The sequence below is a fragment of the Cynocephalus volans genome, chromosome 8 (genome assembly GCF_027409185.1).
Source record: "Cynocephalus volans isolate mCynVol1 chromosome 8, mCynVol1.pri, whole genome shotgun sequence".
In the NCBI taxonomy this organism is placed as follows: Eukaryota; Metazoa; Chordata; class Mammalia; order Dermoptera; family Cynocephalidae; genus Cynocephalus; species Cynocephalus volans.
This window is the reverse complement of record NC_084467.1, coordinates 36846243-36868934: the sequence shown is the minus strand read 5'-3', so window position 1 is coordinate 36868934 and position 22692 is coordinate 36846243. Positions and strand designations below refer to the sequence as shown.

Below are 22692 nucleotides of genomic sequence, written 5' to 3'. Positions count from 1 at the left end.
TGAAAAAAAAGATGACAGAAAACTGAATTACAAAATGTCTAGCTAGGATGGATTTGATGATGATGTTGCCATTCACTTAGGGAACAAAAAAAGAATGAATTTGGGAGGAAGATGAATTGACTTTAAGTTTGAGATGCTTATAGTACATTCAGGTATAGATTTCTGACAATTGGATATATGGATCTGGAACTGAGGAGGAAAGTCAGAATTTTGGAGTTGGTAGCATAGAGATGATATCTGAAGTCATGTTTCTATTCCCTGCTAAATCTAAACACTTAGAAAGTCTTCCTTATCTTCTGTCTCTAACCTCACTCCTCACCAAAACATACTTAAAACAGCAGTAATAAGATTTCTAAAACTGCTTTTTTAATCTCAAGAAGAGATTCAGGACTTGCTTTGCTCACCACTTCCCTATAACCTTTTCTTGTATTAGTCCCTAAATGTGTTTATAGCTAGATGTTGCCTGCCATTGTTGGATTAGTCATTCACATTTGGACTATCTTTCCAACTCTGCCCTTAGCAGTGCTCCATGCCCTATTCATGATTTTCTCTGGTAACTCCATACCGCAGGATTCTCTGGGATATAGTATCCTGGCCAGGCCTTCAGTTCCTCTTATCTATAAAAGAAGATTGAATACCGAGGGAAAAGTAAGATAACTTGATGAATCAGGTCAGGAACCATGTCTTACTAATTTCTGAGTCTCCATCACCACACATGGTACCTGGAAAATAGTAAATGCTCTATAAGTGTTTGTTGAATGAATATATCCTTGAATATACAGGTGATGAAAGAGGAGCCAGTGTAGGAATTAGCAAAATAAAATGAGAAAAAACTAGCAAGTTATTATCAAAGTTAATGTACATTGAGTTTCAAGAAGTGCATGGTCAAACAGTGTGGAATACCGTGGAAGATAGACAGTAGAAATAACAAACAATGGCAATATGGGGGAAATAGAAACTATGTAGAGAGAAAACTTCGAAAAATTATTAATAATATCATCATAGGAACAAAAAGAAGATATTGTAACCATGAAATAAGAACTAGATTTTACAGAAACAAATTCAAAGAATAGAACTCATGAATATTACAAATATGATGGCCAAAAAATTTTAAAACTCAATAGAAGTGTTGGAAAATAAAGTTAAGGAAAGATCTTATAGAATAGAGCAAAAAGACAAAGAGACAAAGAATAGGAAGAAAAAGATATCAAAAATTAAGAAAATGAGTCCTGGAATTCCAGATGATAGGGGTTCCAGAAACAGAAAATAGAAAAGTAAGGAATTCATGAATAAAATAATCGAAGCAGATTTTCTAGAACAAAAGCATGTGAGTTTCTAAAGTGAAAGAAGAGGATTCCACTAAATGCCCAGCAAAGGAAGAAAAAGAAGAATCTTCTCGATAAATGGTGCTGGATCAATTGAAACTTGATTTCTACCTCTTACCATACAGAAAAATCAACTGTAGATGGATTGCAGATATAAATATAAAAAGTAAAAGAATAAAACTTATAGGAGATAAAACTTCATGTCCTTGAGGTAGAGAAAATTTTCATTAGTAGGAAAAGATTGATAAATTGGATTACGTTGAAAAATTTAAACTACTATTTATCAAAAGGTACCAGTAAGAGACTGAAAAGGTAAGCAAATAGTGGGAGAACATATTTACTTAATATGTAAACTGACGAAAGGGCTTATTTCCTGAATCCGTAAAGAACCCCTACAAGTAGTAAAATGGATAAGAGATTCAGACACTCAACAAAAAAGATATCTAAATGACTAATAAACATACTAAAAGATGTCTTAACTAATTACTAGTCAGGGAAATGCCAATGAAAACCACAGTGACTTGCTACTGTGTATCCACCAGAATAGCTAAACTTTTATAAATTTTAGTATCAAGTATTAGTGAAGATTTTGAGCAAATAGAACTAATATATTGCAGGTGGGAGTATAAATTGTTAGTCAACTGGGGGGGGGCATCATCTAACTGAAGTTGAACATATGAGAGTACTTCAAGAAGTTCATGGAAAAATAGAATTAAAAGGTAATACAAGTCTTTCCGTGAACTTTCTGAAGTATTCTCATATGCATACCTTGTAACCTGGGAATTCTTCTCCTAAGTGTGTCTACCCAGTTGAAGTGATTAGCATAATTTGCAGTAGCCTAAAAGAGAAACAATTTAAATGTCCATCAATAGCATAATAGCCAAATAAGTGGATATATTCATATAATGGAATACTGTACATCAATGAAAATAAGTGTTGCTAAATACAGAAACCTGAGTGAATTGCTCAAACATGATGTTGAGTGAAAGAAGCCAGACATAAAAGAATACATCTCATGTGATTCCATGCAGGTAAAGTTCAAAAACAGGTTCCAGGTGTTAGAAGTCAGAATACTGGTTAACCTTGGGTAAGAGGAAAGGAAGATGGTGTTTGGGACAGGGTTTCTGGGGTGCTGGTAGTATTCTATTTCTTGACTTTGGTGATAGTTACACAGTTAAAAGCACTGTGTGATAATTCATCAATCTGTACATACACTTAAGATTTGTGCACTTTTCATAATTTATATACGGTAAAAAATTAGTCAATTTAAAAAGCTGTGTGTATATACTCTATATATGTACAGGGCAAAAAAACAGATGAAAAACTCAGTAATATTAACAATGGTAATCTATGACTGGTGGAATTATAGGTGGATATTTATGCTCTTTATGCTTTAGTGTATTTTCTCCAATAGCATGTATTGTTTTTATAATTTAAAAAGGATTTTTTTTTTCACATTATAATCTCCTGGGGAGATTTATTTATTTACTTTTATTTTAATTTATCAATAAACAATGTAGTTGATTTTCTTGTCCCTTTACCGATTCCTCTTTCCCCTCCCCTTCTCCCCTGTACCTCTCACCATATACCAAAATCAACTCAAGATGGATTAAAGAATTAAATATACACCCTGAAACAATAAAACTCCTTAAAGAAAACATAGGGTAAACACTCCAGGAAGTAGGATTGGGTACAGACTTCATGAATACGGCCCTAAAAGCACAGGCAGTCAAAGGAAAAATAAACAAATGGGATTATATCGAACTAAAAAGGATGTTTAAGAATGGAGTAACAGCCAACTTTCCCCTGACCCCCCAAAAAAGAACGAAAGGAAAATTGGTAACTCAGACTTAATAGCCCCCTCAGGACAGGTCTCATTGTACAGCACTAATGCTAACTTGGAGCCTCAACTCACACAATGGTTTGTCTCATAATTATTTATAAAAGACATCCTTTCCATTGTATTGTCACTTGCCACTGTTTGTCTTATAATCCTGAGGAAAACTTTAGACTATAACATTAAAGTGTCATTTACATTGACTAGGTTGACTTCACCACTCCTGAAGGTAAGTAGTTTCATATTAATCTTTTTTTATGAAAAGACTTAAGTGTTCTAACCAGTGAACATATATTAGGGACATTTTAATTTAATTTTTAAACCAAAGAATTTGTTGAAAGATTTTGCCTGAGAGTTAGGCACAGCTGAAGAAGCTGGTTTGTGGGAGTGGGCTGCGGTGCACTGAACCAACCCTGCTTCTCCACAAGTACTGTTGTGATCAGGGGGTGGAGCCAAAGCCGGGATTTCTAGGAAGACCAGGCACAGCCGGCCATTCCTCCATTGCTTGGAAACCAAAGCTTTGGACCGGCGGGGATCATGGCCCCAGGTCTTCACTATCCCAGAGACCGTCGCCTGAGGCTTCATGGCGCGGCTGCTTCCTGAGTGAACCCACCCACCCTCCTGCAGGAGAGTTTTCCATAGTTGCAGCCTTGCAAAAAGGTGCAACCCTCACACTTCGCTGACTGGGACCCACCGCCTGGAAAACAGCACCCCGCATGCCTGCCTGGTTCACTTCCGGCCACCGTTGGTCAGCGGCCTCTCACAGATCAGCCCAAGCCTCCCTGTCAGCAACAGAGTGGCTGCCAACAAGCTCATGCTGTCCAGCCACCAGATCACCATGGCTGAGCTGCTCGGTGGAGGTGGTTAACACCTTATCCAGGACGTGTAGGTGCCTGTGGCTGGCACACTCATCTCGTGGTCGTACAACTTCTTTGGTCCATATCCACACTGAGGAGATGAAGCAGGGCCGCACGCTGCACTGCGCCCCAGCCTGAGCTGCTCAGCTGCCCTGTGCCTTGCCTACCACGAAGTACCACGCCATGTCCCTACGGGACACCACACAGGGACCTAGTCGTGTGGACCCATCATCCGGCCCAACAGTGGCTTTTGGGAGCAGCTCATCCTCTGCGAGTTCCAGCTGTTTGGCAAGAACATTGTGCACATGGTCACCTTCCCAATGGGAGTGATCGCTGACATCTATGAGAAGGAGGTCTGTTTGATGATTCCACTGTGAGCCATCTGCCAGCCCCTGCATTGGGGTTAAAGGTACAGATCTGTTGTTGATCCTAAACCAAGATCTGAACTTGAACATTCTGCTTTTGTTGATACAGAAAAAAACAGATGATACCTTTTATAAGGGCAAAAAAAAAGAAGGATTGCAGCAGCTCTTAAATATCATCAATATCTTTAAAGATTAAACTCACTAGTTGTAAGAGAGGGAAGATTAGTTTTCTACCCTGTGAGTGGCAGGCCGTGGCTGCTGGCCAGAGGGTAATGTGAGGCAGGTGGCATTCAGGAGAGAGACCTGCTGCGCCCAGTGTACCTGCACCCAATTATAGTTTTCAAAGAAAGCATTCTACAGTATAAAAATTTTTTTAACTTTTTCTTTTTGAGTGCTAGTGTACATGGCAAGATCTCAAAGAACCCTCAGCAATCACCCACCAACCTTTGATGAAAGGTGACCTTGGTCCCCTTCTCCAGGGCATTTAGGAAAGTAGGCCTGACATCAGGCCTTGTCTTAGGCCAGGACCATCTTGTTACCTCCTCTCTGTGTGACCTGGGGTCTCTGGGAGCCTCAGTGTCCTCATCTGTCCAAACAGTAACAGCCCTTTTCTCACAGAATTATCATGAAGATTCAATGATTTCTTAGTACAGTGCCTGGCACATGGTGTGTGCTTAGTGTAAACAACAGCTCTTGTCAAAAAGGATAGATTTTTTGGCCCTGCTGCTCCAAGGTCAGCACAGTCATCCTCATAACGGCATTTCCCCATCTATGCATATGGTTTCAGTCCTTTCAGACCCTGCCTCAGAGGAAGCCTAGACTTAGAAGCCTTTTTGAGAGTTCCCCAGTGTGTTTAACCTAGGGGTTCTGAAGCAAGGAGCACAATTCCAGCTTCTCCCAAAATGCCTTGTTTAGAATCACTGACCATTTGAGCCAGCACCCTGGTTTGGCTGACTACTGGGATCCACGGGGACATGAGTTGAAGGGACAGATGAACGTGCTCCACCAGCAGGCCATGGAATCTAGGATTCAGACCCCCTCGGTACCTGGGGATCTGGCTCAAGACCAGCTATTTTAATCCAGAGATGTTCAGACAAACAACATACGAGACAAAGAAAAGCACACCTGCTTTGCTTGACGTAGAGCTGTGGGTCCAGAGCCCAGTGGAGGCCAAATGTCCTTTCTCTCCAAATCTACTCACACCTCACTTGTATAAAGGGAGCGCCCAGGTGTGCAATTGACGGAACCAGGGTAAAAGAAGGAATATCACTGTTTCAGACTTATCCTCTCATTTTGCAGATGGAAGAACAGGCCTACAGAACACCAGGGTTGGTATGGCAGAACCCCCCACATAGCAACTTTTCTGGCAGAAATCCAGATGGAAAATTTCTTTTAAGGTGTTTTTAAAAAGAACTTTATTTGGATATATATATATTTTTTTTTTTTTTTAATTCCGAATTAACATTTTACCAATTTAACTTTTTTGGATGTACAGTTCTATGAGTTTTGGGGGTTTTGGGTTTTTTTCGTTTTTTAGATCAATAAGAAGAAAAGGCATAACATTTTATTATTTAACACTCTGGGAGAAAGCAAAGCACAGGGGAATCACAAGAATGTAATGTCCCAATTTTCCACTGGGGTACTCATCTCCTTAGGGGAAGGAGAATCTATGAGTTTTAACGTGTATAATACATTCATGTATCCACCAACACAATCAGGACACAGAACAGTTCCCTCACCCAAAAAATACCCTCATGCTAATCCTTTCTGGCAAACCCTCACCCCAACGTCTGACAAACACTCATCTGTTCTCTGTTCTTATAGATTTGCCTTTTCCGGACTATCACATAAATAGACTCATGCAGGATATAATCTGGAGACTGCCTTTTTTCACCCAGCATAATGTCTTTGGAATTCAGCCATGTTGTTGCTTTCTATGACTGGGTAGTAACTTGTATGGATGTACCATAGTTTGTTTTACATTCACTCATTGAAGGATATTTGGGTTGTTTCCAGCTTTGGGTGATTATGAATAAAGTTGCTATAAATGAACAAACAAAAAAGCTAGTTTGTGAACTCCAGGCCTAGTTTATCTAATGGAAATTATCTGTGCTCTTGTTCATTCATTCCTGAACACTGTCCCCTTCTCTACTATCTGACCTTTCAATGTTGACATTTCTTATAGATTAATCTTAGGTTTTCTCCTGTTCTTATTTACCTGATCTTTATAGGCCATATCAGCTACATCCTTGACTTCAAATATCATTTATATACTATGACTTACAGATTTCTCCAGCCCAGATCTTCTGAGCCATAGATTCTGTATTCAACTATTTGACATCACAGAAACATCCCAATATCAACATATCCAAACATGAATTTATCTTCTTCCCCAAATTTGCTTATTCTCCTATATTCACCGTCTCAATAGATAGCACCACCGTCTAGCTACTAGATCATGATAGAAACCTTGTAATCATCCCTAACACTTTTTTCTTTCTTATATTTCACATGTGTCCCACTGCAAGATCTGTTAGTTTTACCTCTTCAATATATTTCATAATTTTCTACTTCCATCTATTGATAACTGCCATCACCCTAAATCACACCAGTAAAATCTCTCACCTAGATTGCTGTGGTAGCTTTCTAATTTCTCTTTCCATATCCACTATTCCTCCCCTCTATTCCATTCTCCACACAGCCACCCAGACTGACTTTTCTATACTGCAGATACTCATATTGTCACATCATTTCTTATTTAAAATTCTTCAATGGCCTCCTATTTTTGTTAGGATAAAGTCCAAATTCCTATGGCCTACAAAACCTTGAATGATCTGGCTTTTGCCTACATTTTTACTTGATATTCTCTCTTCTTGAGGGAATATTCTCCTTCCTATGCTCTCTTCCTAACCTTCCTCCTCCCCACTTATTATAGTTGTATTTAATTACCAAAGTAATTTGTGACTTCATCCCTTTTTCTTGAACAAAAAATACACACAGTACTTCCCTGACTCTGCCAGGCTAACTCTATTCATTCCTCAGGTGTCAGCTGAAATGTCACTTTCTCAGGGAAGCCTACTTTGACCCATCCTTCTTTCCACACAAAAATGTGTATGTGTGATTATTTGTTTAATGTCTCTCTCCCCAACTATAAGCTCTGTGAGGACAGGGACCACATCTACTTTGCTTATATCCAGTATTTTGCACAGGTTCTGTTACATATCAGGCTCTCAATGAATATTGGCTAAATAAGTGAAAATGTCTTATAAAATTCTCCTTGTGCCCTCTTGATAACTTATGCTCTTCTCAGATGACTTTGCCTCAATAGTCACACCAACTCCTGTGGTTTGCTACCTGGATTTCCCAAATATTGACCTACTTCCTTTTTTGCTGCAACCACCGTGTATTAGTCTGTTTTCTGTTGATTACAACAGAATACCTGAAACTGAGTAATTTATAAAGAAATGGGATTTATTTCTTACAGTTTTGAAGGCTGGGAAATCCAAGGTCAAGGGGTGCATCTGGTGAGGGCCTTCTTCCTGGTGGGGACTCTTTACAGAGTCCTGTGGTAACACAGGGTATCACATTGCAAGGGCTGAGCAAGAGCATTTCCACATGCTTTCTTCCTCTCCTTATAAAGCCCACCCTTCCTGATAACCCATTAAACCATTAACCCGTTAATCCATGAATGGATCATGAATAGTCATCATGATCCTATCACCTCTTTTTTTTTTTTTTTAAGTTGATAAGGATATCTTGATATCTTAGGACCAATCATCTCTTAAAGGCTCCACCTTTCAAAAACCATATTGGGGATTAATTTCCAACATGAGCTTTGGAGTGGACAAACATTCAAACCACAGCACACCCATTGGCAGCTCAGTTCCTCATCTCCTGGGTTCATGGCAGACCAGCAAACATTTACATAATTTACCTTCCTTTCTCTCCTTTCAAATAAACCCTTTTGAAGTTTTAGGTGAAATTTTATTGTTAGTAACTTTTAAGGTTTTGCCCTATCCTACTAGTTTTCTATATGTGGCACACTAGGTATTTGTGCCCTATTTCTTCCACAGCTGCTGCCAGTACCACCACCTTGGCCCCAAGGGTTTTCCACTTTTCTCCATTTCCCCTTCAGCTACTTAGAGGGAGTGTCACTCCACATTCCCAGCCAGTTAATTAAGGCCAGCTCCCCTGGGAGACTGGGTCCTGTTCTGCTTTTTCATATCCTAATTGAACGACCCCAGGATCAGAATTGGTATTCAGACCATCTCTGCCCTCTGCTGCTGGAGCACCATTGCTGTTCTTTCCTCTCCACATCCTTAGCTCCAAGGTACTCAGAAGCCCAGTCCTTTGTTTAGCCTTGTTTGTCTCACTTCCATCTCTGTACAGCTACTGAAAACCGGAATCGTTAGAGGTGAGACTCTGTAATCTGTATTGCTAACACAAACCTCAAATGATTATTCTGTATATTACATTTGAGAATCACTGTATTTATGAGAACTCTATTTATCCTCACTATGGGAAGAAAATACATTATTCTGGCTAACTCCATGTTATTTTTTCCTGGTGGCTGGCCAGTAGGGGAACCCAAACCCCTGACCTTGGTGTTGTAAGACTGCACTCTAACCAACTGAGCTAACCGGCCAGCTCCTAATTCCATATTCTATGTAGTAGAATAACAAGAAAGAATGGGATTTGGTTAGCTTCAGACACACCATCAGTTTACATTTAGGGGTCCTGAAACCAGCTTGGTGCATCATAGCAGTATGAGGCTAGAGGTGAAAGTATATAGCCTTGTAGTGAAGAGCACAGGCTTTGGAGAGAGACCAACATACAGACCCTGGCTCATATACTTTCAGTCTGTTAAGTTAGTTACCCTGTCTAAATTTTAGTTTCTTCATTTTAAAATTAGGATAATAATACTGCCTCATAGAGTTGTTATAGAAGTTCCTTGGAACTCAGTCGACAGATATTTATTGAGCACCTATTATGTACCAGGCACTTTTCTACATGTTGCAAATATACCAGCAAACAAAACAGTTTCTGCCCCCAAGGAGCATACATTCTAGTGGACATATGTAAAAAAGTGCCTAACCTCTGTCATGTAGGAAGCACTCAATTAATGGTTGTTATTAACAAATACTTAAGGATAAGGAGTATATTTCTTTTGCTTTGCCACCTTGGGGATGCAAAAGAAGTATAGGATATAATATTTGCCCACCTGGAGCTTAAATCTAGATAGTCAATGAGACATATATTTGTTCATTCTGTAAATATTAACTTAGTGGTATAATGAGCCAGGCACTCTGAGGTACAAAAATGAATCACTAATCTTAAAAATTTCAGCTTAGTTGGGAATATATGAGCATTGTACAATTCTGATGTAAAACAAAATGCGACAGAAGTAGTAAGCGCTTTGAAGAGTGTTATCACCTTTATATGCTAAATATAAGATGGGCATATTTTTGGCAGGTGGCAATGGGGTATATGGTTAATTTGGTGAAGGGGTAAAAAAAACAAAAGACTCTCCTGCCAAGTGAACTAAGCAGTACATGAACCATGGCAGTGTTAGCCTCTTTGTTTACTTACTTTATGGTTTCCTTTTCTCACTGCAGCCCTGACTAGAGCTGAGGCAATATTAACAATGAGAACTACTGATTTTTTTGGCCAAAGAACAGGTTAGGAGGAGGAGGAGAGAAGTAAAGGGAAAAGCATAAATAAAGTCATAAGGAAATGTGATTGACTTCTGGGAACACTGTTTCTGGCTGAAGCATAGAATAAGTTTAGGGAGGATAAAGCTAGAAATGAAAGATAGGGCCTGAGCATAGAGGACCTTGAATGCAAGCTAAGGCATTTGGATTTAATTTAGTAAGATTAGGACATCAGTGAAGACTTTTGAGCTGTGAAGTAATATGATCAAAACTGTGTTTAGAATAAGACATTTAACCAAGGTCGAGGGTTCGGGTCCCTGTACCAGCCAGCTGCCAAAAAAAAAGCCCAGGAAACATTTGAAGAAAAGTAGCAAATAGTAGAGATAAACTGGCATATTAAATGTGTTAATTAGTATTCGTGAAATGAATGAATGGGTGAGCCCTCCTAATTCCCTGGAGAATAAGATGCACTAAAAAAGTGAAGCAGAAGAGTAGCTTTGTTGTACTGACCCAGATTTCATTCATTTATTTATTATTTTTGGCCGCTTGTTGGTGTGGGGGTTGAGCCCTGGATGTTGGTGTTATTAGCACTGTGCTCTAACCAACGGAGCTAACTGGCCAGCACCCAGATTTCATTAAGCAGTGCTCTGACATAGGAAGACAAGGATAAAGGTAGACTGATTAAAACATGACATGAATTTGTAACCTACTGCATGACTACACCAACGAAGTGTTGACTTATAGTCTATTGTCACTTGGAGGCAGGTTTCTAAAAACTTGTCACAAGACTGTCTATAAGAGAGTGAGAGAAGAAGACTCAGTTTTCACTCCACAAACATTTTCAGAGTGCCTGTCACATTATCAGCACTATGCTATAGATGATTCAGCTGTGGTTTCAACTAGGGATTCAACTGTGAGCTAACAGACTACCAGGGGAGAGTATAGTTATATAACTATATAGGGGAGTTATATAACCATATATATATATGAAGAGTGTTATCACCTTTATATGTTAAATATAAGATGGGCATATTTTTGGCAGGTGGCAATAGGGTATATGGTTAATTTGGTGAAGGGGTAAAATATATATATTTTTAAATATATTATTATATATTTTAATATATTTAATATATATATATATAGGGGAGAGTAGTTAACAGTTATATAACAGACTACTAGGGGAGAGTAGTTATAGTATGGGCTCACCTCCATAACACCACTTAAAATATAGTTATAGTTATAAATAAATAAATATGTGTAAATAACTTACAATGTTTTAAGTGATGTTATGGAGGTGAGCCCATATATGAAAGAGTTTTTGAGTATAAATTTATAAAATTACATCACCCTGTATGCAACTCTGCCTATGCCTTAGGGAACAGTTTTATAGTGAACTTCAAAAATAATTTTTTTGTGTTCTAAGAATTTTTATTTTAAAATAATATGTATATGTTAAGGCATATTTGAACTTTACAGAAAAGCAAAAAGGAGAAAAAAATAAATGTACCCTCCTTGGGAAAAAAAAATACACCACTATTTTCAGGTCATGTATTTCCTTCTAGGCTTTATTCTCCTTGGATGGTATTCGTAGACCTTGGAGGAGGATACCACTGAGACTTAAGTGAACAAGAAACTAGCATTAGATCTCTTACATTTATTTAGGGCCACACAGTTAACAAAGCCCATTTTAAGGCAGATTAACCCCTCTGTATTTGAATATGCTAACAAAGTGCCCCTCCAGCTAAATGTGTAGCATGTGAACTCAGGGATTCATTTCACGGTTCCTATTCCTCACAGGTGCCCCTGACCCCACAGCTGGGGCTAGCATTGATGATGAGAACTGTTGGCATTTGGATGAAGAACAGGTGAAAGAACAAGTGAAGCTCTTTCTCTCCCAGGGGGGTTACTATGGCTCTGCAAAGCAACTCAACTCAATGTTTGCCAAGGTAAGATATGAAAAGGTTTTTGTTTTTTTTTTTAACTTTCTTAAGTTAAACTGGGTTCTCCACACTTCAGTCTTCATGCACTGTATCTAGCTTACTTAACCTAGCTGTACTGAATTCTTGAAATCTAGTGGGAGGGGCTGATCAGAGCAGACCTGAGCAGGTTACATCCAGGAAGCCCTACTACCTCGCCCTGGTAGTTCTGTTCCTTCTGCTCTACTCTTTAAATGAGTTTGTGTTGCTGGGGCAGGCAGGTAGCAAAGAAACTACCTTCTCTCTGCTTTGAACCCAAAGCTGCCTGATGAAGCCTTGAAAACTAGAATTTCAACATTGTCCCTGAAGATACTTAGTGTTTTGAAACTGAGGGCTCTCACATCAGGCTTGTTTGCTTTCTTTTTTTCCCTTAACACCTATAGTGAGATATAATTCACATACAGTACAATTCACCCCTTTAAGAGTAAAATTCAGTGGTGTTTAGTATAGTCACAGATATATGCAGCCATCACGATAGTCAACTTTAGAACATTTTCATCACCTTAAAAAGAAACCCCATACCCTTGTCCTTTACTCCCTTATCCTCCACACCCCCCTCCCCTATCCCTAAGCAACTGCTAATCTACTTTCTGTCCTTATAGATTTCCCTATTCTGGACTTTCACATGAATGGAATTGTATAGTATGTAGTCTTTTGTGACTGGCTTCTTAGCAAAATGTTTTCAAGGTTCATCTGTGTTGTAGCATGAATCAGTACTTCATTCCTTTTTATTGTATAGATATCCCCACATTTAGCTTATTCATTTGTCTGTTGATGAACATTTGGTTTGTTTCTACCTTTTGGCTGCTATGAATATGCTGCTATAAACATTCCTGTACAAGTTTCTGTGTGGACATATATTTTCATTTCTCTCTTGGAGTGGAATTGATGGCTCATATGGTACCTGTGAGTGTAATTATTTGAGGAACTGCCATACTGTTTTCCAAGGAGGCTGCTTTATTTTATATTACCGCCAACAGTGTGTGAGTTTCTGATATCTCAACATCTTGGCCAACACTTGTTATCTGACTTTTTGATTCTAGCTATCCTAGTGTGTGTGAAGTGGTATCTCATTGTGCATAATAGGTTTCTTGGTACATGCAGAGATTTTGCTTACAGAGCAAGAGGCTTCTTTTTGGCTCTTTGGACATGTTGTACTCAGGTACTTCATCTTCTCTTCCCCTTCCTCCACTTCCTTTTCCCCCTACTCTTTTATGATGTGCTGTCACCAATCTCTTGCCCCTCTTTATGTATCAGGTTCGAGAGATGCTGCGGATGAGAGATTCCAATGGAGCCAGGATGCTGACACTTATAACTGAGCAGTTTGTGGCCGACCCACGACTTACACTCTGGAGGCAGCAAGGAACAAGCATGACAGACAAGTGCAGACAGCTCTGGGATGAACTAGGTAAGTCCCTACCTGTCAGAGAAGTGCTTTGTCCTACCAGCTTGCCCTCTGACAACAGTGTTGGTAAACACTTACATCAGTCACTGCATGCATCTTGCTAAGTCCAGCTGGTGGAAGATTTAGGTTCCTCAGAGTCCACCCAGAGTAACTCTAAACTCACTTTTGTTGCTTCCACAGCATTTTGCTTTCTATTGACATCAAACATTCTGTTTCATATGTTGCCACATAGAAGCCTTTGCTGAGAGAAAACTTCTTCACTTGGCTTCTGTTGCATGGAACTAGCCTGGCTCTCCACTTATCAGCTTCACTTTTGTTGATTTCCCTGAGTCTGCTCTTCTGTATCACTAATAGCCAGACCTCTTAGACCCTGGGCAGTTTCTAAGACTTGCGCTTTGGCCTTTATTCTTCTTTTTCTACATTCCCTGAGAACTTCTTTTTTTTTTAATATCATGGCTTCAGTGCTTATTTATATATTGATCACAGCCTTATCTTCTTTCCTCTCATCTGAGTTCTAGTCCCATATTAGCACTGCCCCTTGACCATTTCCTCTGAGAAATCTAAGACAAACTCAGGCCTCTCCTACAGAAAAAGGATCCAGTATCTATTTAAAATTTTAAAAAAGAAAGAAAGAAAAGAAAAAGGTTCCAGTGACTCTGGCATTGGCACCACCATTCCTACCAAACTTAGTGTTGACCACTCATTTTTCTTTCATTCCCTACATCCAGTCCCCCAGCTTCATTTGATTTCTTCACCTGTAAAATGTGATCTGGTGTTCAGTCCCACTTTTTATTTTTCACCACCACTAGTCTGGTTGAAGGCATTTGAACTTTTAGATCAGATTAGAACTGTAGCCTCCCGAATGGCCTCTCTGTTCTAGGTTCTCTCCCATCGAGGTAGTGCTCTTTGGTCCTCATTTCTCCTTATCATCCCCCTGCTCCTAGGCCAGTCTTGCAATGCTCATACTCAACTTCTCTCCTTATTTTCAGAATCTTCCATACCCTCAACTCACCATCCAACCATGGCCCCTTTTTTGGATTATACTGAAAATGTTCTAATATGGTATATTCTAAAAATTCTAATACAGCTCCTCCATACTTACTCCACCCCAGAAAGCAACAACAGACTTTCCATTCATAGAAAATACCACAAGAAAAAACTGCAGCTTGGGATTTTAGTGAATTCTCTGGACTGAAGCATATATTTTATAGGGCTGAAAGTTTCAAGAGGTAGGGCTTAATGTCTTTAAGACTGTAGTTGGTTATTTTGGGGTTGGTAAGCCTGGGTTTTTGATTTGAGTGCTGTCTTCTTGATATCATCTGGGGCACTAATGGCTTTGTCGTTCTCATTAATAATGAATAGCTACATTAATGAGTGGTATTGCCAGTTTCTGTGTTAAAGATTGTACTCATATTGTTTCGCTTATTTGTGTAACAACCCTATGAGGTATTTGTGTATTTATTGCAAATAAACAGAGACAGATCTGGTTACTTCTGGATACAGAATAAAATAAAGGACTATAGAAAACCATCTCTGCCGTGACACAGTCACACTTTGTGAAATACAGTGATAGTCTGTAGCCACTGGTCCAATCAGTTGTGACCAGTGTTATATGGTCACAGGACACAAAGCGTAGCAACTTGGGAACTGCTTCTAGACTCTTTTCTCAGAAGGGATTGTAGGCAAGGACTCCCTTTCAGGGTAAGATATTAACATCTCCATATGTTTAGATGAGAAAACTGAGCTCAGAAAAGATAAGTATTTTCTTCAGGGTCACACACTAGTAAGTGAATTGATGGCCCTAACACTGGAACGCCAATCTGTCTGACTAAATCAACCGTTCTTCTATAACATCTCCCTCAATTCTTTCTTGTTATATCATTTTTATTTTTTAAAGTGAATGTTCCTTAAGGATTTGAAATTAGCCTTCTTTAGAGAGTCAGTTTTATCTGAGGCCTAAATGTCTTAGAGTAATTTCTGTGCCAGTCACAGGATTATGGTGTGAACTTGGGTTTGGCCTTTGGGACAAAGGGAGGTGGGAGGAAGTAAGCTGACCTGGCTCCCAGTGCTTTTAAAGTGCTTGTCATGTACTTGGGTTCATTATGAAAATCTCTTGCTTCTGACATTTTTATATCTAAGAAATTGTTATATCAACCTTCCAAGAAACCCTCAGCATTCTAAGACAGTGGTTCTTAAACTTTTCAGAATCACTTGAAATACTTGTTTAAACAGATCATTGGGCCCTATCTCCAGAGTTTCTGATTCTGTAGGTTTGTATTGGGGCCTGAGAATTTGCATTGCCAACACATTCCCAGGGGATGCTGATGCTACTGATCCAGAGACCACACTTTGAGAACCAGTGCACAAAGGGGAGCCTCATTAGGTCAGGCACTGGAACACAGTCCATTCATGACTTGCCTAACTACTCTAAGGGCTCCTTACTAATCAAAAGGCCTTGTTTATATGGGGAGAGCCTAGGCAGGGTTTGCAGGAACTATAAATATAGTAGAGAGAAGTGGGCTCACTACTTTCAGTTTCTGAGTTATAGAAAATAGAAGCAGTCAGATATGAAGTTTCCTCATTTCCCCACCCACAAATCTATTAACATATCCATGTCTATACCCCTATGCTTTGCTTTCTCTTCTGTTAAAATCCATAAAGTATCTCTGCTTCCATAAAAGTCCAATCCTTACATATTTGCTTTGGATTCTAAAGCAAAAACTTTTGCTGCTGCAGTTATCTTCTTTCTCTGGCATCATTAATTTCTCTGTCTCCTTCTCTGTCTCTTCTCTCTCTCTCTCTCTCTCTCTCCTGGATCATTCCCATCAGCATACAAATATGCCCTCATATCTTCAGTCTCAATTTTTTTTTTTTTTCAGTCTCAAATTTTTAAAAAAGTTCCTTTGATGTTCCAACTGTCCCTTCTGACTATTACCCCATTTTTCTTCTTCCTTTTGAAGCAACAGCTCTCAAAAAAGTTTTCTACAGTCACTATTTCCATTTATTCACCTCCATTCTCCCCTGAGCCCACTCCAGTAGGGTTTCCATTGCTCATTGTCGCCACTCTACTGAAGTAGCTCTTGTGAAAATCTCCAGTGGCTTCCATATTGCTAAGTACAATGGTCACTTCTCAGTTTCCATCTTACTTGACCTCTTAGCAGTTTTCAGTAAAGTTGACAATACTACTACTACTCTTCTCTCCCTCCTCCTCCTCTTGACCATGGTGTTATCAGCACTATGCTCTACCAAGTGAGCTAACTGGCCAGCCCATACTCTCCTTGAAACTTATTTTTCTCTTGGTTTTCATAACCACACACCCTCCTGGTTTCCCTCCTGTGTTCCTGGCTACTCTTTCTTAGTCTCCTTTGCAGGCTCCTCTCCCTTTCCTCAACCCTTCGAAATATTGAGTACTTGGCAGCACCCACTTTCCCTGTCTTTATTCTCTACCTAAGTGATTATATTCAGTCCCATTGCTTTAAATACCATCCAGATGCAGGTAAGTCACAAATTCATGTCTCTAGCCTGACCTTTCCCATGAGCTTCAGCTTGTGTCCAGCCACCACTTCAAAGAAACATCTCAAATTTAATATGACCATCGCAGAACTCTTACTTTTTCTGCCAAAACAATTTTTCCCTTTGTTGTTCCCATCTCAGTATATAGCATCAAGATGTATCTAGTTGCTCAAGAAGAAATTCAGCAAATTAGATATAGAAGGAAAGTATCTCAATGCAATAAAAGCCATCTGTGATAAGCCTACCACTAATATCCTGAATGGGGAAAAACTAAAAGCTTTTCCCTTAAGAACAGGAACAAGACAAGGATGCCCACTCTCACCACTCCTATTTAACATAGTACTGTAGGTACTAGCCAGAGCAATCAGGCAAGAGAAAGAAATAAAGGGCATCCAGATTGGAAAAGACGAAATCAAAGTGTCTCTATTTGCAGATGACATGATACTATGTATAGAAAAACCTAAAGACTCTATCAAAAAACTCTTAGAGCTAGTTAATAATTTCAGTAATGTTGCAGGATACAAAATCAACACCCAAAAATCAGTTCCTTTTATATTCTCCAATAATGAACTAACAGAAAGAGAAATCAAGAAAGTAAGCCCATTTACAATAGTCACCAAGAAGAAATCTAAGTATCATCCTTTGTTCCGGTTTTCTACCTTCTACATCCAAACCAAGACCTATTGACCTAGAGTTGGAGGACTTAATGAGATAATGTATATAAAGTGCTTAATATAATGCCTAGCCAATAAAAAATAAATGATAGCTATTATTATTGTATTATTATATTTAACATACAGTAACATTTTAACTACCATAGTAGCTACCTTTCCTTAGAGTTTTTGAAACATTTTTAAGTTGCAGGAAAATATGCTTTTGGATACTAGTAACACAGTCCCTTGAGTGCTGTTATATGCAGGCAATTACAGAACTTTTTGGTTTGTCTTTTTCTTAGAGATGTGGCAGTCCCTTAAATGTTGTTGAAACAGATTCATAAAGACCTTATTAATAAGACAAAAAACTCATTTTTTTTAACTTACAGGTGAAAGTAATTGTACTCACTTTCTAGGGATCCCCTTCTTAATATCGAAATGCCTAGGAAATAGGAACTCCTACATTACTAGAGTTAGCACCTGTTTCTTTACCTCTTAAGTTTCTTTACACTCACTAAATCTGTTCTCCATTTCTATTATCCTATTGATTTTGTCATTCCTTTGGTTACCAGAGTCCTTCTAGTTGCCAAATTTAATGGCCTCTTTTTTGGTCCTCATTTTTACTTTAAAAATATGAAAATTCTTTCCCTCAGTATGGATGAAAAGCACTTATTAAACTGTAAAATAAATATTACTAATACTATAATCCCCCTAAGAGCCATTATTGTAATTATTACATGGAATAGTTTTTTTCATGGTATATTTCTAAAATTGAATTAAACCAATAGAAATGAGCTTTCATCTTCAGTTATTATCTGAAATTGAGGTTAAGATGGCCTTTTAAAACATTCCTATTTGACTTTAAGAGGCTTTGAAATAGTGTCTGAATATACCTTCATCCATGGATATAGCTCCATCCCAAAGGATATTTAAATGAAGAGGCACTGCAGCCAGGCTTATTGCTCACTTGAGATTGAGACATTTTCTGGCTCAGTCACATAGCCAGCCTTGAAAAGAAGAAACGAGTTTGCTTGAAAAGGAGGGTGATGTGGTCAAAGAGACAGTACTCATTGATTATGTGGAATATGTGATGCTCTACTATAGTAACAGAGAAAATCCAATAGAGTATAGTTGGCCCTTAGTATCCACAAGTTCTGCATCCACAGATTCAATGAACCGCAAATTGAAAGTATTCAAAAAATAAAAAATAACAGTACAACAATAAAAAAATACAAAATTTTAAAAATATAGTATAACAACTATTTACATAGCATTTACATTGTATTAACTATTACAAGTAATCAGCAGATGATTTAAAATATATGGGAGAATGTGCATAGGTTATATGCAAATACTACACCATTTTATATAAGGGACTTGAGCATCCACAGATTCTGGTATCCACAGGGGGTCCTGGAACCAATCCCCCAGACACTGAGGGACAACTGTAATGGTTTTAAGGCCTCACAAGTTGATAAGCAGTTTCAAAATTCAAAACCAAATAAATCATTTTCCTTGGAAAAAGTAAATACTGAGATTATTATGTGCCAGGTAATATGGTAGACCTACAAATGTTATCTCATTTAATTCTCACAACATCCCTAGAAGGTAGATACATTTTTCTCATGATCTAGGTTTTACAGTTAAGCAATTTGAAGCTCAGGAAGTCCAACTAGCCAAAAAATAAAACCTTTTCTGAGCACCTCCCTTCCAACCCTGTCTCTGTAGTAAATGCCCTTCCTCTATGCTGCTATTATACCCTGAACATATCTTTTTATCTTAACATGTATCATTTCCAAATGGCAATATGTTTATTTACCTGTCTCACCCACTAGGCAGCTCCTCAAATGTAGGAATAGAGTCTTAGTCACCAGTACAGGGCCTTGAACATAGAAGGCTTTCAATAAATATTTGTTACAGTATAAATTTGAGCTCAGAATTCAAGCCTAAATCTGTCTTGTTCATCATCATAGGCACATAGATCCAGTTATCAAGATAGTCACCTTACTTTGAAGAAGCTTTGAGAAGGAAAAATAAGTTCTGAAAATTACCGAAATATTTTTTATATTGAGAAAAGCTAATGCTTTGGAAAATTTCTCTACCAACCAAAAATGAAACTGCAGCATTAAAGCTTACACATACATCAAAGGAAAGATATCAAGAATGTGGGTTGCTTTATTTTCCAGGGGCTTTATGGGTGTGCATAATTTTAAATCCACACTGCAAACTGGAGGAAAAATCCTGTTGGCTGCAGCAACTGCAAAAATGGAGTGACCTGGATATCTGTCCCCTAGAGGATGGGAACTATGGGTATGAGCTGCCCAACATCACCAATGCACTTCCCCAGAATGCCAATCACAGCCCAGGTGAGTCGAGTATCTTTTTAGGCTTTTTGTGCCTGGAGCTTCAAAAGGTGGAAGGGTAAAGCTCTAGAATAATGGTGGCTGGACAGTCTTTTGGCTGTCAGAATTGCCACCCTAAATAAGAAAAGCCTGTCTTTTTGTTCACCTTGAAATGCCAAACCTTAAATAAGGGCAAGATTTTATCTTTGACATTGGGGATGCTTTCCTTTTCCACATCTAGAGTGTCCTTACAGCGCCCAGCATAAAGTCCTAGAGCCCTCTGCATGACTCCTCTGTACCCTTCAGCTTCTTATGTCTAATGGATCTTGACCTCAGTTGGGGCTGGTTTTACCTGAGAAAACCTACCTTAACGGAGGAACACAAGGCCTACAAAAAGCAGTTTTAAGAAGTGTCCTGACTATGGCCTTTCTTACTGTTCTCTGTTTTGCTCAAATTTTTGTATAGCAGATAGCCGGGTGGGGTGATCCTCCTAAGTTACTGCTAGGATTCCTGCCCCATTTTAAGACAAATCCAGTACAGTGATACTGTACCCTCCACCTTTTGAGCCCAATGGCCTACAGACATTACTTGGCATCAGCATTCACATCAGTTTTAGTCCATCTAACCCAGGCTATTTGATATTGGCACTGTTTTTTTTGGTTTTTTTTTTAATGAGTGGCCATAGGCCCGGCCCAACATAGAGCCAGGCCCAAGCCACCTGGCAACTGATTGTTTTCTAGACTGTTGAGAGCCTTTATTGGTAAGAGATTTTTATCAGACACTGATTTTATAGTTGGTCCCTTTTATATTCAGTGGTAACTCTATTGATATTTTAATCTCAAAGAGGAAATCACTTAAGTTATGTTTTTGCTTTGTCTTCTTCTACCATACCATAATTAGTTGTCAGTGCATTTAAGACAACTAAGGTAATGAGAGGTGAAAAGGCTACAATTTTGCTACTTCTTTAAGCTACCCTTTCCTGGCACTTACCTAGCCTCCACAACATAGGAAGCCATCCTTTTTGGATTGGCTTTGGACATACTGGAGAGGGTCAAATTCATACAAACACATAAGTCCAGTCTGAGAATTTTTTCCTTGTGATAAAGTATTGGTTCTTCATTGTTACTGGTTGTTCTTTGAAGATGTTGTTTCTCCTCCAGTATTCTCAACTTGTGATTATCTCTCTCTCATATCCCTTTACCATTGGGGCTGGACGAGCAATAGGCATCCTGCTTATTCTTCATTGTCATTTCTACATCATTGTCCTTCCCACCTTCCTAAAATACCACCAGCTTTAAAGTTTATGCCATCAAACTATACTGTCTCCCACCCTCCTGGTTTTGGTCATCTGTAGACCTTGGGGTCAGTCCTCCTCATTCTTGGAAGATTTTTAGCTATTGGCTTATTAACACTGCTCTCTATCATTACTCCTATCATAATTCTCAGTGATTCAGTAGTCACATAGGGACCCTTCCAGTACCCTGGCATCTCAATTCTTAGACCTCCTCTTTTCCAACAGTCTCATCTTCTACCGTAATTTAGCTACCCAATTCCAAGTCATATCATAAACCTTGTCTTACCAATAACTACATCCTCTTCATAATCTCAATTTCAAGCATCTCCAATGACCACCACTAATTTTTCTAGCTTATTTTCTTTAGTACCCCAATTCCAGTAATTCTTTGATGCACTAGGAATTTTCATCTTACCACTTTTTTGGTCTCTTGATAGCCTCATTTTCCCTGGACCTCATTTTTACTTGACCTGTTGGCAATATTTGACACATTGATGATTCTCTCCTTTAAATATCTCTGTCATTTGATTTCCAAGATACCACTTTCTCTTGGTTTTCCATACTTCATTGGCCTTTCCTTCTAAGTCTCCTTTACTGTCTTTTCCCCAATTCCCAACCTAAGTACTGTAGTACCCAGGGCTCAGTCATCAGACCACTTTTCTTTTTATATTTTGTGATTGCATTGTTTTAATAATCATCTATATACTAACAACTCCTAAATGTATATATCTTGCCCAGACCTTTCCTCTCAACTCCAGACTTCTATATTCAACTACCTTTTTGATATCTCTACTTATTAATTGATAGACATCTCAGTAGGATTTCTTATCTGTCAAGCCCCACCCAAACCTACCCCTCCTTGCAATCTTCCCTATCTCCATATATGGCAACTCTGTCTTAAAAACCTTTGAATGATTCTTGATTCTTCTCTTTCTCTCTCACCCCGGATCTAATCCATAAGCAAATCCTGTTGCCTTTACCTTCAGAATATATTCAGCATCCAACTACATCTCATCATCTCCAATGCTTATTACTCTGGCCTGCTACCATCATCTCTCCCACGTTATTCTAATGGACACCTAAGTGCTCCTCCTGCTTCCGCCCTTCTACCTTATAATCTGTCGTCAGTAGTGCTGCCAGAGTTATCCTTTTAAAATGCAAGATCTATGATATCCCTTCACAGCTCAAAGCCCTCCAGTGGCTTCTCATCTTACTCAAAAAGCAAAAATCATGGCCTACAAGGCCCTTTCTGATCTGGTTCCCCAGTATGTCTCCTACCTCATCTCCTATGATTCTCCTGCTTGCTTGTTCCATTCTAACTACACTGGTGTCCTCGCTGTCCTCAAACACTCCAAATATATTCCTACCTCAGGACTTAGTACTTGCTATTTCTTCTGCCTGGAATGCTTTTCTCTTTATTATCTCTAAGACTTGCCTCTCAGTTCCTGCAGGTCCCCCTAAGTCCACAGTCTAT

At 38.9% G+C, this 22692-nt stretch overlaps 1 protein-coding gene and 1 pseudogene across 1 annotated transcript in view; both read left to right on the top strand.

Annotated features, from left to right (window-relative positions):
• The window catches only part of ZSWIM5 (zinc finger SWIM-type containing 5), a 146390-nt gene that overhangs the window by 90803 nt on the left and 32895 nt on the right, over positions 1 to 22692 (top strand). Inside the window, exons 3-5 of the mRNA XM_063106718.1 lie at positions 11833 to 11981; positions 13269 to 13419; positions 19769 to 19948. Of these exons, the coding sequence (XP_062962788.1) occupies positions 11833 to 11981; positions 13269 to 13419; positions 19769 to 19948 (480 nt within the window). The remainder of the gene's footprint in view (positions 1 to 11832; positions 11982 to 13268; positions 13420 to 19768; positions 19949 to 22692) is intronic.
• Positions 3746 to 4396, top strand: LOC134383235 (dual specificity protein phosphatase 18-like; annotated as a pseudogene).